At 40.6% G+C, this 16,733-nt stretch overlaps 1 protein-coding gene across 3 annotated transcripts in view; it reads right to left on the reverse strand.

Annotated features, from left to right (window-relative positions):
• The window catches only part of IQGAP2 (IQ motif containing GTPase activating protein 2), a 293,312-nt gene that overhangs the window by 9,353 nt on the left and 267,226 nt on the right, over positions 1–16,733 (reverse strand). For all 3 annotated transcript variants that reach the window (XM_019462972.2, XM_019462973.2, XM_019462975.2), the window contains 4 exons: positions 15,808–15,910; positions 15,159–15,300; positions 4,548–4,635; positions 2,203–2,415 (listed from right to left, as the gene is read on the reverse strand). In XM_019462972.2, the coding sequence (XP_019318517.2) occupies positions 2,203–2,415; positions 4,548–4,635; positions 15,159–15,300; positions 15,808–15,910 (546 nt within the window). The remainder of the gene's footprint in view (positions 1–2,202; positions 2,416–4,547; positions 4,636–15,158; positions 15,301–15,807; positions 15,911–16,733) is intronic.

Genomic DNA, 16,733 nt, shown 5'->3' on the forward strand with positions numbered 1-16,733 from the left:
TCTGCAAACTAAGGTGCTCCCCCCTTCCTTGCTTACTTCGGACTGGCAAAGGTCCCTAATTCATGTTAACAGAGATGCTAAAATTTATTTTTGTTTTGATGGAAAAGAAGAGAAGCATTTTTAGAATGACCATAAAATGAAATAGTGTTCTAAAAGGGGCATAAGGAAGACTTCAGTAGGAGATAGCAATTTCTTCAAAATGTTTTCAACATTCCACTTTGAAGAATACTTTACCTGAAAAGGTTTACATGCAATTACTGCATTCATTTTAGAAATAAAAACAAAACAAAACAAAACAAAAACACAATGCACTTTTTAATCTGGGAAATAGTTCTTTTTTTTCTTTCCTTTTTTTTAATCTGGGAACTATTTCTGAAGGCTTGCAAAAACAACTGAGTTCTCAAGGCTGACTGGAAAGATTTAACTTTGGTGACTACTGCTTGGATTTAAATACAGTTCCTAGAACATCACGTCGTTCAAGTTACTCACAAATTACAAGGGCTATGCTATGTTTAAACTTATAGACATAAGATTTTTTTGTAATTCTAACTGGTAAATCATGAAAATCATAAAAATGGTGCTTGTTTAATATTATTTTCCCTATGTGGACAAATTAAAAAACATTCCCCTAGGAATCCAGACGGACATACACATGTATGTGTAAAAATTGTCCATTAAACAGGATCTTTTGGAGGATACCTTCATGACAGCTTTTTTTAAAAGGCGAAAACATTAATTTTTCTACTACATATTCGCAAAGACAGATATTTTCCACCCCAGGGCTATAGAAAGAAATGTGACTTCCCTTGAGCCACTTAGGCTAGGAGGAATAAGCCTATTGCCAAAAGTGACCATAACTTTCCACGGAAAAAAGAAATGGAGGTGATTTTCCACCAAGAAATTAAGACAATTTACTTTTTTTTTCTGATCACTTAACTGCTGTGAACCTCCAGACCCATTTTTAATTTGCATGTTTGGATGCAAAGAATGAAATGTTCTTTGACCCAAATATGTATTTCCTTATCCTTGGCAAACAGATCTCAGCCATTTCCTGTGATGTTTCCTCACACTAATTTGAGATCCTTTTCTCAGGAAGTTTCCCAACTGTTAAAATACAGGATGAGAAAACAGAAAGCAACATCTAAGTCTCAACTGCATTTAGGGTCAATTGTTCAGAGGCAAATTCTCAGGAACAAAGAGTTATCATCTCAGTGCCAGGTCCTAAGAGCAGTTGGGCTATATGACAACTCAAGAGAGAACTCTCATAGTAGTGTCATTTTTAAAACTAGTAGGTATTGGGAAAAACAAAACCAAAAAACTAGTAGGTATTGGAGCACCTGACTGGCTCAGTCAGTGGGGCATGTGACTCTTGACCTTGGTGTTGTAGGTTTGAGTCCCACGTTAAGTATAGAGATTACTAAAAAAATCTTTTAAAAACCCCACAAAACTAGTAGGTATTGTTTTAAAAGTATAGATGAAACTTGTCTATTCCATTTCCTGAGCATTTATTTCTAGTGTGTCAAATGTCCTAATGACTTGGAAAAGTTGTGATTTTTCTCTATTAAAAGTCATCACATGGGGGCACCTGGGTGGCTTAGTCGGTTAAGTGTCCGACTTTGGCTCAGGTCACGATCTCATGGTTTGTGAGTTTGAACCCCACATCAGACTCTGCTGTCAGCACAGAGCCTGCTTCAGACCCTCTGTCCACCCCTCTCTCTGCCCCTTCCCCACTTGTTCTCTCAAAATAAATAAACTTCGAAGAAAAAAAGTCATCAATGGGTGTGCAACCCTTAAAAATCTGTAATATTGGGGCCCCTGGGTGGCTCAGTTGATTAAGTGTCTGGCTCTTGATTTCAGCTCAGGTCATGATCTCATCGTCGTGGGATTAAGCCCTACATGTGGCTCTGTGCTGAGCGTGGAGCCTACTTGGGATTCTCTCTCTCCCTGTCTCTGCCTCTCCCCCAGTTGCATGCTCTCTCTCTCTCTCTCTCTCTCCCTCTCTCTCTCTCAAAATAAATAAATAAATGTTAAAAAAATAAAGCAAATGATCCTTTAAAAAAGGCAAATAAAAATCTGTAATATTGACCATGGCATTACAACTATGAATCTGTCATGTCACCTCATAGACTGCCCAGCATATGACCACCGATTAGCCAGTGTTGGTCTGCTAAGTGTAGAAGGAAGAATACTATTGTCAAAAACCTTGGCAATCTCATTGAGAATGTCTTGGTACTTATTTTTGGATGACACATGTCTGGTTTGTTCCAAAGTCCGAAGATTTCTCTGGATTTTCCTCTTCTTCTGCTGCAGGGGTAGCTGTGCATCTTCAATCATAGACTGGCTATGCTTCATTTCCTCTGGGGCCTGGGAATCTATAATTGCACGGCTCTCCATGTCTCTGGCATGATCTGCTTCCTGAAAAGGGAATATCAAGATGGTGACTTTTCTCTGATTCCCCCATCTCACAAATTCATAAGCTGTATAAGGCAAGTTAATGTCAAAATAAAAGAAGTCCTCAAGTCAGAGTTCAACGGCCAGAATCAGCATGTGCTCATGGATTTTGAAGTAGGTCTTTGGGAAGGGATTATTTCATCTTTTTGAGAAATATAGCAGTGGTGGCAGGCCTATTGTGAGCAAAATTCTCAATGGCTCCTTTAGTGCAAACATGACAGATCACCTTAGTAACAAACATACTCCAGTGGGGAACTGATGTCTTATAATTCCCTGAACGGAAGGATTTCCATCTGCTAGAGACTTCAGTTGAGGAAACTAAGACTACATTATTCATGAAAACACAGCTAACACCCTGAACATCCAGAACCTGACTGAACTCTCACACCTCAGCCATATTTATGGAGATCTGTAAGCCAGGAAGGCAGAGACCTTTGTTCTAATGAGGGAATAATTCTCAAACTACCAACTCTGAAAAACCTGCAGAGTTTTCTGGAACCAAAATGGAATAAGAATATTCGAGTTCATACTAATTTCCCAAATAAATGAGGAGTGAATGAATGAGTAGAATTTGGACAGGTTGTTAAAAAAAAAAAAAAAGTTTTCTAAGGAGACTGGTGATCTTCCCATTTCATTAGATGATTGACACAATGAATGAAGTCTAAGGATACAAGTATTATCAGATGACAGATCAGTATCACCTACACAGGAATAGTTAACCAGGCCAGCAGTAAATAACAATAGCAACTGTAGCACCTAATATGTTGCTGAACATCTAATATGAGCCAGGTATTCTACCCACTTAACATGTTTTAACTCATTTTTTACTGCTGTGAATTAAGCACTATTATTATTCTCATTTTATAGCTGATAAAACTGAGGCTCAGAAAAACTTCTAAGTGCCCAGAATTACATAGCTAGGAGATGCAGCATTCTTAGTGACATTTGGGGAAAAATTAAATATTCAATAAGGACTAAAATTCTCTTACTAAATTAAAATATTCCACTCACAATATTCCACGCACATTGTTTAAAAATATTCATACATTAACCGACATCAGATCACTTGTAGTTTTATTTTATATATTTTTAAAATTAAAAATTGACAGTCATTTCTTAGAGGCAACCGCTTTAATTAAAAATGATGCAGGGGGCACCTGGGTGCCTCAGTCCCTTAAGCATCTGACTCTTGATCTTGGCTCAGGTCAAGATCTCACCGTTCGTGAGTTCAAACCCCGCACTGGGCTCCCTGCTGTCAGTGCAGAGCCCGCTTTGGATCCTCTGTACCCCGCTCTCTCTGCCCCTCCCCCATGTGAGCGGGCTCTCTCTCTCTCTCTCTCCTTCTCTCTCTCTCAAATAAACAAACATTAAAAAAAAGTAAACTCTTTAAAAAAAAAAAGAATGACTCAGGAAAATTATGGGTAGCTCTGCCAGGAAGTAGTACCTAATTAGATAATTTTGTTAACTTTTTCCAGGGAGTGACAATTATTGACAACTAAAGCAGTAACAGTGAATTAATTTCATTAAAAATGAGTGAAATAAACAATGATGCATTTTCACAGATGTTGATAAAGATTTTAATGCAAGATTGTTATGAATCTTTAGTTGCTTATACCAGGGTAATGGTGCTCTGACCTGACGGACTGAACACATTTGCTCTTGAAGCATTTAGAAAACAGTTTTCACGTGTGAGACACTGGTTTGTTTCAAGTTAGCCAACATGTAAAACATGAGAGGTATTTTCCTATATCCTATTGACCAGAACTATGTCTTAACAACTTACCTGCCTACCCACTGAGTGATGAAGTTTACGATGAGCATTCAGAAGCTTTGACCCAGAACTACCTTCACAGTCTAGGACAAAATTACATCCAGCATAAATTTGGTGCTGCATTTTCTATTTCATTCCCTTGGATAGGGATTTCATATATATGACTCAACTCAGCTGGCTAGAGTAAGAGATAAAATTCCTTACTTTCAAACCATGTCACTTACAGTGTTTTCAAGACAACAGTAAACACTGGACATGAAGATCAGTCAAGTCAACTTCCACACATGGTACTTATTATTTTACATTCAAAGACCAATTACTTAACCTCTTTTGCAGTTGCTGGTGTCTCCAAGATTTCTGTCAGTGTGTTCCCTGGTTGGTTCCGGATGACATCAATGATCAGCTTTTTGGTCCTTACAAAATTGAGAAGAGACAGACTTTCAGACAGCAGTCCTGATGCACAACCATCTGCTTTTCCCGAGGGAGTGCACAAACACATGCAAAGATAATCCCTGAAAATAAAAGTCTTTTGGAAATTCACATCTGCTCTGAGGCTCCTGCAAGTTCGCTAATGCTTGATAACTGAAGTCTGGGTTTTACACACTGGATGTCGTGGGATTATGGTGTCAGTAACACGGGGACAGGCATGTCATAGGATTCCTTATCTAAACACGTTTCCTTCTTTGTAGGCTGGGACTATTATTGATGAGTGGGATGGACAAGTGGTGCCGATATGTCCTGTTACCACAGAGGATGCAGGAATGATATCTAGTACCCTCGCCTCTTTCCCGACTTTAATAATGCTTAAGCTTCTGAGCCTGTTTAATACATTCTAAGCCTTGAGGAGCCAGTCCAAATGTTACCTTTCCTGCTCTGAGAACGTTATGAAACGGTGTAAAGGCCCGTGGGAGCGAGCGATCCCAGATGGGCTGTGGGGGCTTTGGCTGCCGGCTGACAAGAGCCGCTGGGAGGACAGTGTTCAAGAGCCTCAGGTCCCTTGGAAAAGCTAACTACTAGGCTTGCGTCCTTGTCTTGCTGGGGCAGCTAAGAGAGAGCTGCTCAATGAAACATCAATAGCTAGGAAACTCAGCTGGAGGTGCTAAAAGCACACTACTTTTTCCCATGTGTCCTTGATGTGGTCAGTCACCCCTTCCTAAAAGATCAGGCTATGTAATGATGTGAAAAAATTTCAACATAAAAGGCAAGAGGTCAAGTCTGTGTACTTTTACATGAGTGGCAAAAATAGTGGAGATAGCTTCCTTTCCAAAAAATGGAAACATAAACAGAAGCTGCCTAAAATTATCAACAGGTCTAACTGATGACGGAAGTCTCACTTTTTTTGCTGCTCTATGGTATTTAACCTCACTAGTTCCAAAGGCACTGTGTGACATCACTAGATGATATATTTCCCCTTCAACTACAGCAGGAAATGTTCACATGGCATGAAAATTAGAAAATGAAAACAAAACATCGTTCTTGTCGTGAAACATCAGGGCAAATGACAGAGAAAATCCTCAATGTTAATTCCAAATATATTATTTTTGAAAATAGGAAAAAATCCAATAAACCATCTGTAAACACTTTTGTCATTTATTTATTTCAAGTCTATATGAGAAGAACAATTATAGCCATTTCCTCTGGCCCATGACCCTTCACTTCTGGGGATTTACAGGCTGTCTGGGAATGTACAAATACTCCTCCGAGAGTCAAAGGTGGACGCACAGCTGATTACAGCCATGTGGGCGAAGGCACTGTTTCTAAGGCGGCTGTAGCTTAGAGAGCCAAGTCTGGTTTTCTGCTCACACTACTCCTTTTACCAATCATCATGAATGTATTAAACAGGAACATCAAGTTAAAAATGAAAACACTGGATGGTTTTAAAAATATAGACACAGTGATGGTTTCATATTTGAAATAACATTCTAGGAACTACTTATGGTACATGTTTCCAGGAAACTCCCAGCTCATCTCTTTAGAGAGGGTATCTGATGACCAAAATGACTAGGGTCACTAAAGCATACTGTACAAGGGACAAAGAATGTTTGTTAAGGAGTTGCTCAAGGACAAACTGCCTATACTGCATTTTTGTCTTGGAATTCTACTTTATGTCAAGCCTGTGGAATCCCCTGCCAAAGCTCTATCCTAGGCATCTCGCATGTAAGGAACCGTCCTGTTTCAGGATACGGAACTATCTCCCCCTATAGTATGCCTAATGGTTATGGGTACTGGGGTCAGACAGATGTAAGGTCCAATTGGGGCTCCTGCTGCTTACTAGCTGTGTGGACTTATACAAACTATATAACCTCAATGACTCTGTTTTTTTCATTTATATAATGGGATTCTCTCAGAGGACTTATGGGAGGACTGAAGGGAAAGTGGCACATAAAGCCTCTCAGTAGGATCTGACATGTAGTAAGCACTCACATGGTCATCAAAGCTGAGCTGCCCAAGACGGCAGCCATTGGCCACAGGTGGCCATGGACCACTTGAAACATGCCTGGTCCAAACTGAGATGTATTAGAGGTGTAAAACACACACTGGATTTTGAATGCTTAGGATGAAAAAACTAACAGTTTTTTACACTAATTACATATTGAAATACTGACATTTTTGACACATTGGCTTAACTAAAATATATTGGAATTATTATTAATATTTATGTAAGCTCTATGCCCAGTGTGGGGCTTGAATTGATGGCCCTGAGGTCAAGAGTTGCATGCTCTACCAACTAAGCCAGTCAGGCACCCCTAAATAAAATAAATTGGAATTAATTTAACTTAAAAAAATGTTCATTTATTTTTGAGGGAGACAGCATGAGTGGGGGAGGTGCAGAGAGGGGGCAGGGCAGAGGAACTGAAGCGGGTTCTGTGCTGACAGCAGAGAGACTGATGGGGGGTTCCAACTCAGGAACCATGAGATCATGGCCTGAGCTGAAGTTAGATGCTCAACCTACTGAGCCACCCAGGCACTTAATTTCACTTTTTTTTTTAAACGTTTATTTATTTGAGAGAGACAATGTGCACGTGTGGACACAGGAGAGGGCAGAGAGGGAGGGGGAGAGAGAATCTCAAGCAGGTTCCATGCTGTTGGCACGGCGCCTGACACGGGGCTCAGTCTCACAAATTGTGAGATCATGACCTGAGCCAAAATCAAGAGTCAGAGGCTTAACTGACTGAGCCACCCAGGCGCCCCTTCACCTGTTTCTTTTTCTTTTTTATCTTAATTTTTATTTATTTTAATGTTTACTTGTGAGAGAGAGCATGAGCTGGGGCGGGGGAGGGGGGTGGTGGCAGAGAGAGAGGGAGACACAGAATCCAAAGCAGGCTCCAGGCTCTGAGCTGTCAGCATAGAGCCCGATGCTGGGCTGGAACTCAGGAACCATGAGATCATGGCCTACGGCAAAGTTGGAAGCTTAACCGATTGAGCCACCCAGGTGCCCCTTTCACCTGTTTCTTTTTAAAATGTGGTTTCTGGGTTTCTCTGCTAATGGCCCAGAGCCTACTTGGGATCCTCTCTTTCCCTCTATCTCTCTGCCCCTCCTTGCTCATGTGCGCATGCATGCTCTCTCTCTCAAAACAAATAAACAAACATTAAAAAAGTTAAAATGTGGTTTCTAGAAATCTTAAAATTACTTGTGTGGCTCACGTTGAATGTAGTTTGGCAAGTGCGAGATTGGAAAATTCCATTCTTATGCAGGAACCTCACTGTGAGAGACCTGCCTTCCACTGAAGTCCACTCACCGGACCTGGTTAGTCATAGGACTTCTGCACTGAGGGGAACCTTTGGGAAATAGTCCAATCCCTGATTATACAAATGAAGCAACTAAGATATAAGAGGCTCAGTGGTTACACAAAGGTCACTCTGTTTTCTAGGGTTGCAAAACACAAGTTGAATGCTCTTTCCATATCATCAGCCCCCACAAACCTGTACAGAGGTGCCTCAAATGTGTCCCCAACCCCTCTTCCACTACCTTTCTTTTTGTAAGTGAAACCTCCAGTTCCTTAAACCTCTTCATGAGAGGGTTTAAACAGAATTCATAGTTTAGCTCACGTTTGTTTGCCAATGGTCTTAAGATGTGTCCCCTCCTCACCCCAGTGCAAACGCAAAATTCTAGATAGGGTTTAACCACCATAAACCAACTGGTTAGAGTATCGGCTCTGTGGCTGTTCAAACAACATGTAAGAAATGCTGATCAAACCAAGGACTCTACCACCCTCCCTGTTTGAGGAAGTATCTAATTCTGAGGAAGAATAAAAAAAAAAAAAAGCAAGAAAGAAATACACCAAGGATGGGACACCTGGGTGGCTCAGTTGGTTAAGCACCTGCCTCTTGGTTTCAGTTCAGGTCACGATCACATGGTTTGTGAGATGGAGCCCTGCATCGTGGTCTGCACTGACAGCATGGAATCTGCTGGGGATTCTCTCTCTCTGCCTCTCCCCTGCTTGTGCTCTCCCTCCAAAGTAAGTAAATAAAATTAAAAGGAGAGAGAAATGCACCAGGAAGTTTGCTCATCATAGCTGTGTTCAAATCCTACTGTTGGTGAATGAGACCACATGATGCTTGTAAACTGGCGTGGCCCCCCAGATTTGACCATTCCAGTCACATGGCATCTTTTCCTATGCTCTGACCAGCAGCATCCCTGAGCCTCCCCCTCTGCCTGACACTTTGTCCAAGTTTGAAAAGGAGTTCATGTTTGTGGACTCTAAGGAATACTTCCAGTTGTTTAAAATTCTTCTAATACGATTATACATTTTTATCACATCAAATACCATTTTAGCCATTTAGTGCCCCTGCTAGTTTTGGACCAAAAGCAAAGAAATCTTTCAGGTGGGATGATAGATGCTCCACTGAATCATGTGGTAAGAAAACAAATTCTTGAGAGATGACAACTGAAAGCTCTCAGGCAGCAAAGTATGATTGCAACCCACAAATGTTGCCTTCTACTTAAACACGCATACTTTTGTAGAAAAACAACCTTAATAAAGGCCATAAGGATCATGTTTTTTTTTTTGTTTTTTTTTTAAGTAAGCTCTACGTTCAACGTGGGGCTTGAACTCACCACCCTGAGATCAAGAGTCACATGCTCTACCGACTGAGCCAGCCAGGTGTCCCAAAGATCACACATTTAAAAAAAAATTTTTTTTAATGTTTATTTTTGAGAGACAGAGTGCAAGCAGGGGAGGGACAGAGAGAGAGGTACAGAATCCAAAGCAGGCTCCAGGCTCCGAGCTGTCAGCACAGACCCTGACACGGGGCTCAAATCCACAAAGCTCAAGATGACGACCTGAGCCGAAGTTGGTACTAATGCGACTGAGCCACCCAGGCACCCCATGATCACACATTTTAAGTTGAATCATAAGTTATAATGAGAGAGATTTGCAATTGGGTAGTTTTTTAAATAATTTATAAAGTGTTAATGCAGCCTTCATTTGCTCATTGCATCCCTTCCTTCCCCTCCCCCTTTTTATAGATGAGGAGACTGAAGCATAGGTGAGTTGCTCAGAGTTCTATGGCTAGTAAGTGACAGATTCAGGCTGTCATCCAAGGTCTCCCCAGGATTCCTCAACCAGGTTTTTCTGGTTTGTTTTTTCAATACCACCAGGCTTGGTACTATTAACAGAATGGCGGTAGCCCAAACTGAGGTGCCTTATTTAATAAACCCACAGATGGGAAACAGAATGTTTCTCCCTATCCCCATATGTGCCTTCATGTGCCTCAGATCTATTAACCAGTCTTTCTCTTTGGCCTGGAAAGAAGTCCCAGCATCAGTTATGAAATAACTGCTTTGCTATCATTGTCATTATTTATTCTAAGTTTCCTAAGAATACAAAGAGCAGTGGCCTTGCCCTCAGTGAGTTGTAAAATCTTGTGATCAAGAGTGTAGGCCCTGCAAGACTTAAGACCATCTGAGTCTGAATCTATTTTCCACTCACGAGCCATATTGCCTAGGAAAGAGCTTTTGTCTGTTCTGTGCCTCATATGTAAAATACAGTTAGTAACCTCTACCTCTTGTGGTTGACAAGAATATAACATGACAAATTTCATATATATACGAAGGAATGAATATACATATTATTATCTACCTGTATCTATAGGATAGTGCCTGTCACATGGTAAGCACTCCATAGGTGTTTGTTATCATCTTCATCTAGCTATTAATTATAAAGTTAGCACGCTATAAAGTTTACAAGCATAAGGATATTAACAATGTCTCAAATTCTTCTACTGCAGGTGCGCCCATGAAGATGAGTTATTCATCACTGTAAAGCTAGTTATTTTGTAATTAATCATAAGGGGACATTGGTGAAAGTTAAAAACACAATCTGTTTAACAAGGAAGCAAGAAAGTTTTTTTTGATAGAGAAAAGCCAGATACTTTCATATCCCAAATGCTCTTCATTCCATGATTGTCCATTTCAAACTAACTTCCTGAAGGCATTGTCTGATGTTAGTTAAATTTGGTTCTGTAATGAAGATCCTCAAGAAATATGTATTATGTCTGAGATAGGAATTTGGTTAGCTTGGACAAAAGACATCCCCATACAACTTTTCAAATCGATATTTAAAGTGTGTATTAATGGAGAATCCATGATACAGGGCACATGAGTTTAAAGCACGTCAGGGACTAGCAACTTGCTTCCCCTAATTTTAGACTTAAATTTCCTCACCACAAAGAGACAGGCTTGGGCTGAATGGTCTTCAAGCTTGCTATCATTGACACATTTTATAATTGTCTATTATTAACAAGATTTTAAAATATATACCTAAAATATACGTCTTTGGAAGTAAGGTTGCCTAACAACATGAAACTAATTCTGTTCAATCTTCTGGGCAATATCCAAATCCCACTTTCAAGGAAGGCTACTTGGACAATCTTCTCTTCAGGTTGTCGTCCACACTGATCACTGGGCTGCTTAGTGAGGGGCTCTGCCTATGGCAGGATCTTAAAATATGCCCAGAGGAAGACTATCTAGACCCCAGAGGTCCATGAAAGCAGCGAATTATCAAGAATTATTAAAACACTAGCCTAGTAGTCCTTTGGTATAAATGAAAAAGTCGATCATACAATTCACTACGAATTGCAAGGAACCCCAGGAAACCAAAAGAATCTTGAAAAAGAAGTTGGAAGACTTATGCTTAGCAATTTCAAAACTTACTGCAAAGTTACAGTGATCCATATAATGTGGGACTAGGATAAGGACTGACATAGATCAATGGAATAGAATTAAGAGTCCAGAAAGTCATACGTGTATGGTCAATTGGCTTTCGACAAGGGTATCTAAGTCCATTCAAGGGAGAAAAATAATGTCTTTAAGTAATAGCGGTAAGACAAATGAACATGCACCTGCAAAAAAAAAAAAATGAAATTGGGCTTCTGCCTTACACTAAACACAAAAATTAGCTCAAAAGGGGTAATACACCTAAACATAAAATAAACTATAGAACTCTTAGAAGAAAACACAGGCGTAAATGTTCAGGACTCAGGGTTGGGCAAGGATTTTTTTTTTAAATTTCAGACAGAGTGCAAGTGGGTGAGAGAGGTGCAAGGGAGGGGGAGGGGTAGGGGGAGGAGGAGGAAGAGGAGAGGAAGGAGAAGGAGAGGAAGGAGGAGAAGGAGAGGAAGGAGGAGGAGGAGAGGAAGGAGGAGGAGGAGAGGAAGGAGGAGGAGGAGAGGAAGGAGGAGGAGGAGAGGAAGGAGGAGGAGGAGGAAGGAGGGGAAGGAAGAAGAGGAGGAGGAGGGAGAGAGAGACAGAGAGGGTGGGGGAGGTAGGGAGGGAGGGAGAGATATGACTCTGGGATCATGACATGAGCTGAAACCAAGACTCAAGACAGATGCTCAACCAACTGAGCCACCCAGGTGCCCCAATGATTTCTCATTTCATGACACCAAAAGCACAAGCAACGACAAAAAATAAACTGTCCTTCATCAAGTTAAAAAACTTCTGTGCATAAAAGGACATTACCAAGAGCATAAAAAGGCAACCCATAGGAGTAAAAAATATGTGCAAGTCATAAATCTGGCAGGTGTCTACTCTCTAGAATATAGAAGGAGCTCTTAGAACACTGCAACAAAAAAGACAAACCAAAAAACAGGCCCAAGACTTGAACAGACATTTCTACAAAGAAGGTACACAAATGGCTGACAAGGACAACTCAACATTATTTAACATCAGGGGAATGCAAATCAAAATCACAACGAGATCCTACTTCATATGCACTAGAATGGCTGTAACAACATAAAACAGAAAATAAGTGTCTGTGAAGATGTGGAAAAGTTCGAACCCTTATACCTTGGGGGTGGAAATACAAGACAGTAAAGCCACTATGAAAAAAAGTTTGGCAGTTTCTCAAAAAGCTAAACTTAGAATTACCTTATGACCCAGCAATTCCACTCCTAGGTCTATATCCAAAAGAAGTGAAAACAGGTGTTCAAATAAATACTTGTACACAAATGGTCACAGCGATACTATTCACAATAGTCAAAAGGTACAACCCAATGTCCATGATCAATGTGCTGTATCCACACAAGGGAATATTATTCGGCCAAAAACATTATGTGGGGTCAAAGAAGACAGATGCAAGAGATCACGTAGTGTATGATTCCAATTATATGAAATGTCTAGAAAAGACAAGTTCATAGAGACAGAAAGCACTAGGGATGCTGGAGCAGGGCCTACAGAGCCCTGAGGGCAGTGGGGGAATGACTGATTAATAGAAGTTCTGGAACTAGAAAGTTGTGATGGTTGTGTAACATTCTGAATGTACAAAATGGCACTCATTTGCATACTTTAAAAGGTTAAAACGGTAAATTTTATGTTACGTGTATTTTACAACAATAAGAAAAAAAAACACTGGTTCTATGTAGTATGGCGGTTAAAGGAGCAGACAGCATTTGCTTCCAGCACGTGCTGGGGAGCTGGGACAGGGCCATCCAAGAGCTGATGCAAGTAGGACAATGGACCAGGTTTCCCTAGCTAAGATACATGGTTGCCCAACATACCTGACTTTTATGGTTTTGCTTTTAAAATCAATTCCAAAAATTCGCAGACCCATCGACGCTCATTCAGAAACAAGTATAAATATATATAAATATATGATATTGAGAATATGTGGTATTTTACACTACCCACTTTGTGATTTCCATTCATTAACGCATTCAAGTGAGTTGAATGCATTTAGAAAATGATGTTCAACTAACAGACAAAACCAATTATGAAAACATTTCTTCCCATTACTTCTAAGGACAAAGCATATGAGATCACAGGATACTTGGCCTAATTTAATTTGCATGGCAGAACCACACAGTCTCTGCATTTCCAGTTACCTTTATAATTGGCAATTTCTCAGAGGAACCCAGGGAACAGATTGCATAGTTTCCCCCATCTCTGTTGCCCTGCCCTGTGTTGTCTCTTTGCAAATTCAATATGAGTTGGTAATCAGCAGTCTAAGGAAGTACCTTCAACTCTTAAGAGGCCAAGATTGTGTAAGAGTTCTGCAGCTTGGCCTCTGTCCTGCAATTGAGCTGTACTCCCCACCCTCAGACTTTAGACCCCTGGGAAGCAGGGACTGCTAATGGCTTCTTACTGCTGTCTCCCCAGCGTGAAGCCAGGGCCATGGATATAGAACGGGTCCTCAAAAGATCTGCTACATGAATGCATGAAGCCTTAGATGATCTGAGGACAAAATAATCAAGCCTAATTAGAAGAAGCACACATTGCAGCACAGGACAATGAACAAGTCCTCCTCCCCCCCCCCCCCCCCACCATTTTTATGGATGAGTGTGAATATCTGGGAAAAAATTAACTGGAAATGAGCGCTGTTTGAATCATGTCAGCGGCAGAACAGAAAGCTCTTGTTACAAATGAAAACCATGTCAGAACTCTGGACGTGTAACTTGGAAGTAATGTGTCAAGTATTATTTAAATACATAAGTATTCCACTTTGGTCACCGTTTTCTACGTCCATTCTCCACCTCACTCCAACACATCACTCATAGAATATGCGTCCTTTTGTTTACATAAGTTCTTTTTTTTTTTTTTTAACGTTTATTTATTTGAGACAGAGAGAGACAGAGCATGAATGGGGGAGGGGCAGAGAGAGAGGGAGACACAGAATCGGAAGCAGGCTCCAGGCTCTGAGCTGTCAGCCCAGAGCCCGACGCGGGGCTCAAACTCACGGACCATGAGATCGTGACCTGAGCTGAAGTCGGACGCTTAACCGACTGAGCCACCCGGGCGCCCCTGTTTACATAAGTTCTTAAAAGCCATATTGGTTGCTGAGCAAGCATTTTGGTTTATGGTGTTTTGATTTACGGTGATGTACCTCATTCTTTCTCATTCTTTATGTAAAGGACTGGTGTGGGATATCTAAGAAGGCTTGATGGAACCAATGCGGCAGAAATTAAAAGTGTGGATGCTTCATTTGAAATCTTTGGGCAGGAAGTAGGGTGTAAGTCAAAGCTGGTAAACATATCCAGGCTTAGTTTAATAGGAAACCAAGTTAATAAATCAAATGACAGTGGGATATCTTACCATGTGTGTGCCTTTTCTGTAGATATTTTATGCCAGACATTAAATTTGGTTTAAGGCACTTCCTTGCCAATCTTTTCACCACTCTGAAACACTTATTTCCCTTCAGTTACCTAAGGATTTTTACAGGCAGAATCAATCACTTTGTTTCTTAAAAGAAAGAAATAAAACTGCTCCATGGCAAACAAACAAACAAAAAATAGCCTTTATAAACTATTATAAACTAAATTACAAATTGTATTTTGTTCCCTTTTAAATGATACTGTATTATCCTTTGGTGTGATGTTTGATGAATAATGTATTTTAATATTTAGACATACTAAAATGATTTGGGGATTCAGTCTATTTCAACTTGCATAGTTGAAGATGCATAATCGGAGACATGTGCCCACTAAGCCCCAAACTTACTTTATCATGAGGCTCTGGCCATCAACAGCTTCACCGTCCCCTATGTTGTACTTGCTTGTCAAATAAAGGGAGATCTCAATCTTTGAGAGTTGGCTTAGTGTATTTGCCTTGTTGGGGTCATTGGGGTCAACTGCTCCTTCCCCTGTAGAAAGAAAACATTGTTACTCTTACCATTTGCTCATTGTGATGGTGGCGTCAGCAACCCAAGATAAAGGTTTACAGGAAAGGCTCAGTTGTACAGGAGATAATGGTCTTCATAAAAAAAAAAAAATTCTAATATACAGCGAGAGGCTTTTATTTTTTTTGAGGTTTCTTTTTTTTTAAAATTCATTTTGATAGAGAACGAGCGAGCAAGCGAGCATGGTGGGGGCAGGGGTTGGAGAGAGGCAGACAGAGAGAAGAGAGAGAGAATCCCAAGCAGGCTCTGTGCTGTTAGCACAGAGCCTGAGGCAGGGCTCGATCTCACAAACTGTGAGATCACAACCTGATCCGAAATCAAGAGTTAGACACTTCACTGAATGAGCCACCCAGGCGCCCCTGTAGTTATCTTTTTAAATAAAGTTGAATATTAAGATTTTTTTGATCTAGACTAGGAAAACTAAACAACTAAATGTCAACCACAGGATAAGCAGAAGGAAGAAGCTCTTACCAAGAAAAGATTCCACACTAGGAACCTCTCCCAGCAATTCCAACAATTCATTCAGCAAGTCCTGTTTATCAGGAGCAATTGCATCCTGGTGTTCCAGCAGGAGCTAAAGCAATAAAGCAATAAACACACACACACACACACACACAAATAAAAGTAAATTCTTAAGTGTTACCATTTTTACATCAAGTTCCCTTTCCAGTTTTCCAAGATAATTTTCTTCTCATATTGTTTTAATCTTATTTTTACTTTTTCAAAGTAAGCTTTATGCCCAACATGGGCCACAACCTCATGACCTTGAGATCAAGAGTCGTGTGCTCTCCTGAATGAGCCAAGCAGGGACCCCTATCATTTGAATCTTAATTACAAGTCAGACATTTATTTATTTTTTTAATTTTTTAATGTTTATTTATCTTTGAGAGAGAGATAAGAGCACAAGCGGGGGAGGGGCAGGGAGAGAGGGAGACACAGAATCTGAAGCAGGCTTCAGACGGGGGGCTCGAACCCACGAACCGTGAGATCATGCCCTAAGCTGAAGTCGGATGCTTAACCGAATGAGCCACACAGGTGTCCCACAAGTCTGACATTTATTCAAATCAGAGACCTCAGGGAGGTGACACAGTTTTTAATTTTATTCCAAAGGGACGTGCCTATTCCACACGAAGAAACTGTAGCTTAGTGAAAGGTGTTCACAAACCATCTTTTAGCAAGATCATGTGAGGTGTGCCAAGGAGCAGCCTTCTACTTCTACCTCGACCCCTGTGCTCCAGTCCACCTTTATAGGAAAGGTCAAAGTTGGGGAGGAAAAAGCCTAAAATGAGGCAGAAGTCCCTTGGCTAACACTGGTAACAAACCGGAAAGGCATTTCCATATCTCTTCAGGGAAAAATTATGCAGTAATCAAACACTATGGATATTTAAAAAAATCAC

This window comes from Panthera pardus, unplaced genomic scaffold (genome assembly GCF_024362965.1).
Source record: "Panthera pardus isolate Hobbes unplaced genomic scaffold, ASM2436296v1 HiC_scaffold_2, whole genome shotgun sequence".
Classification (NCBI taxonomy): Eukaryota; Metazoa; Chordata; class Mammalia; order Carnivora; family Felidae; genus Panthera; species Panthera pardus.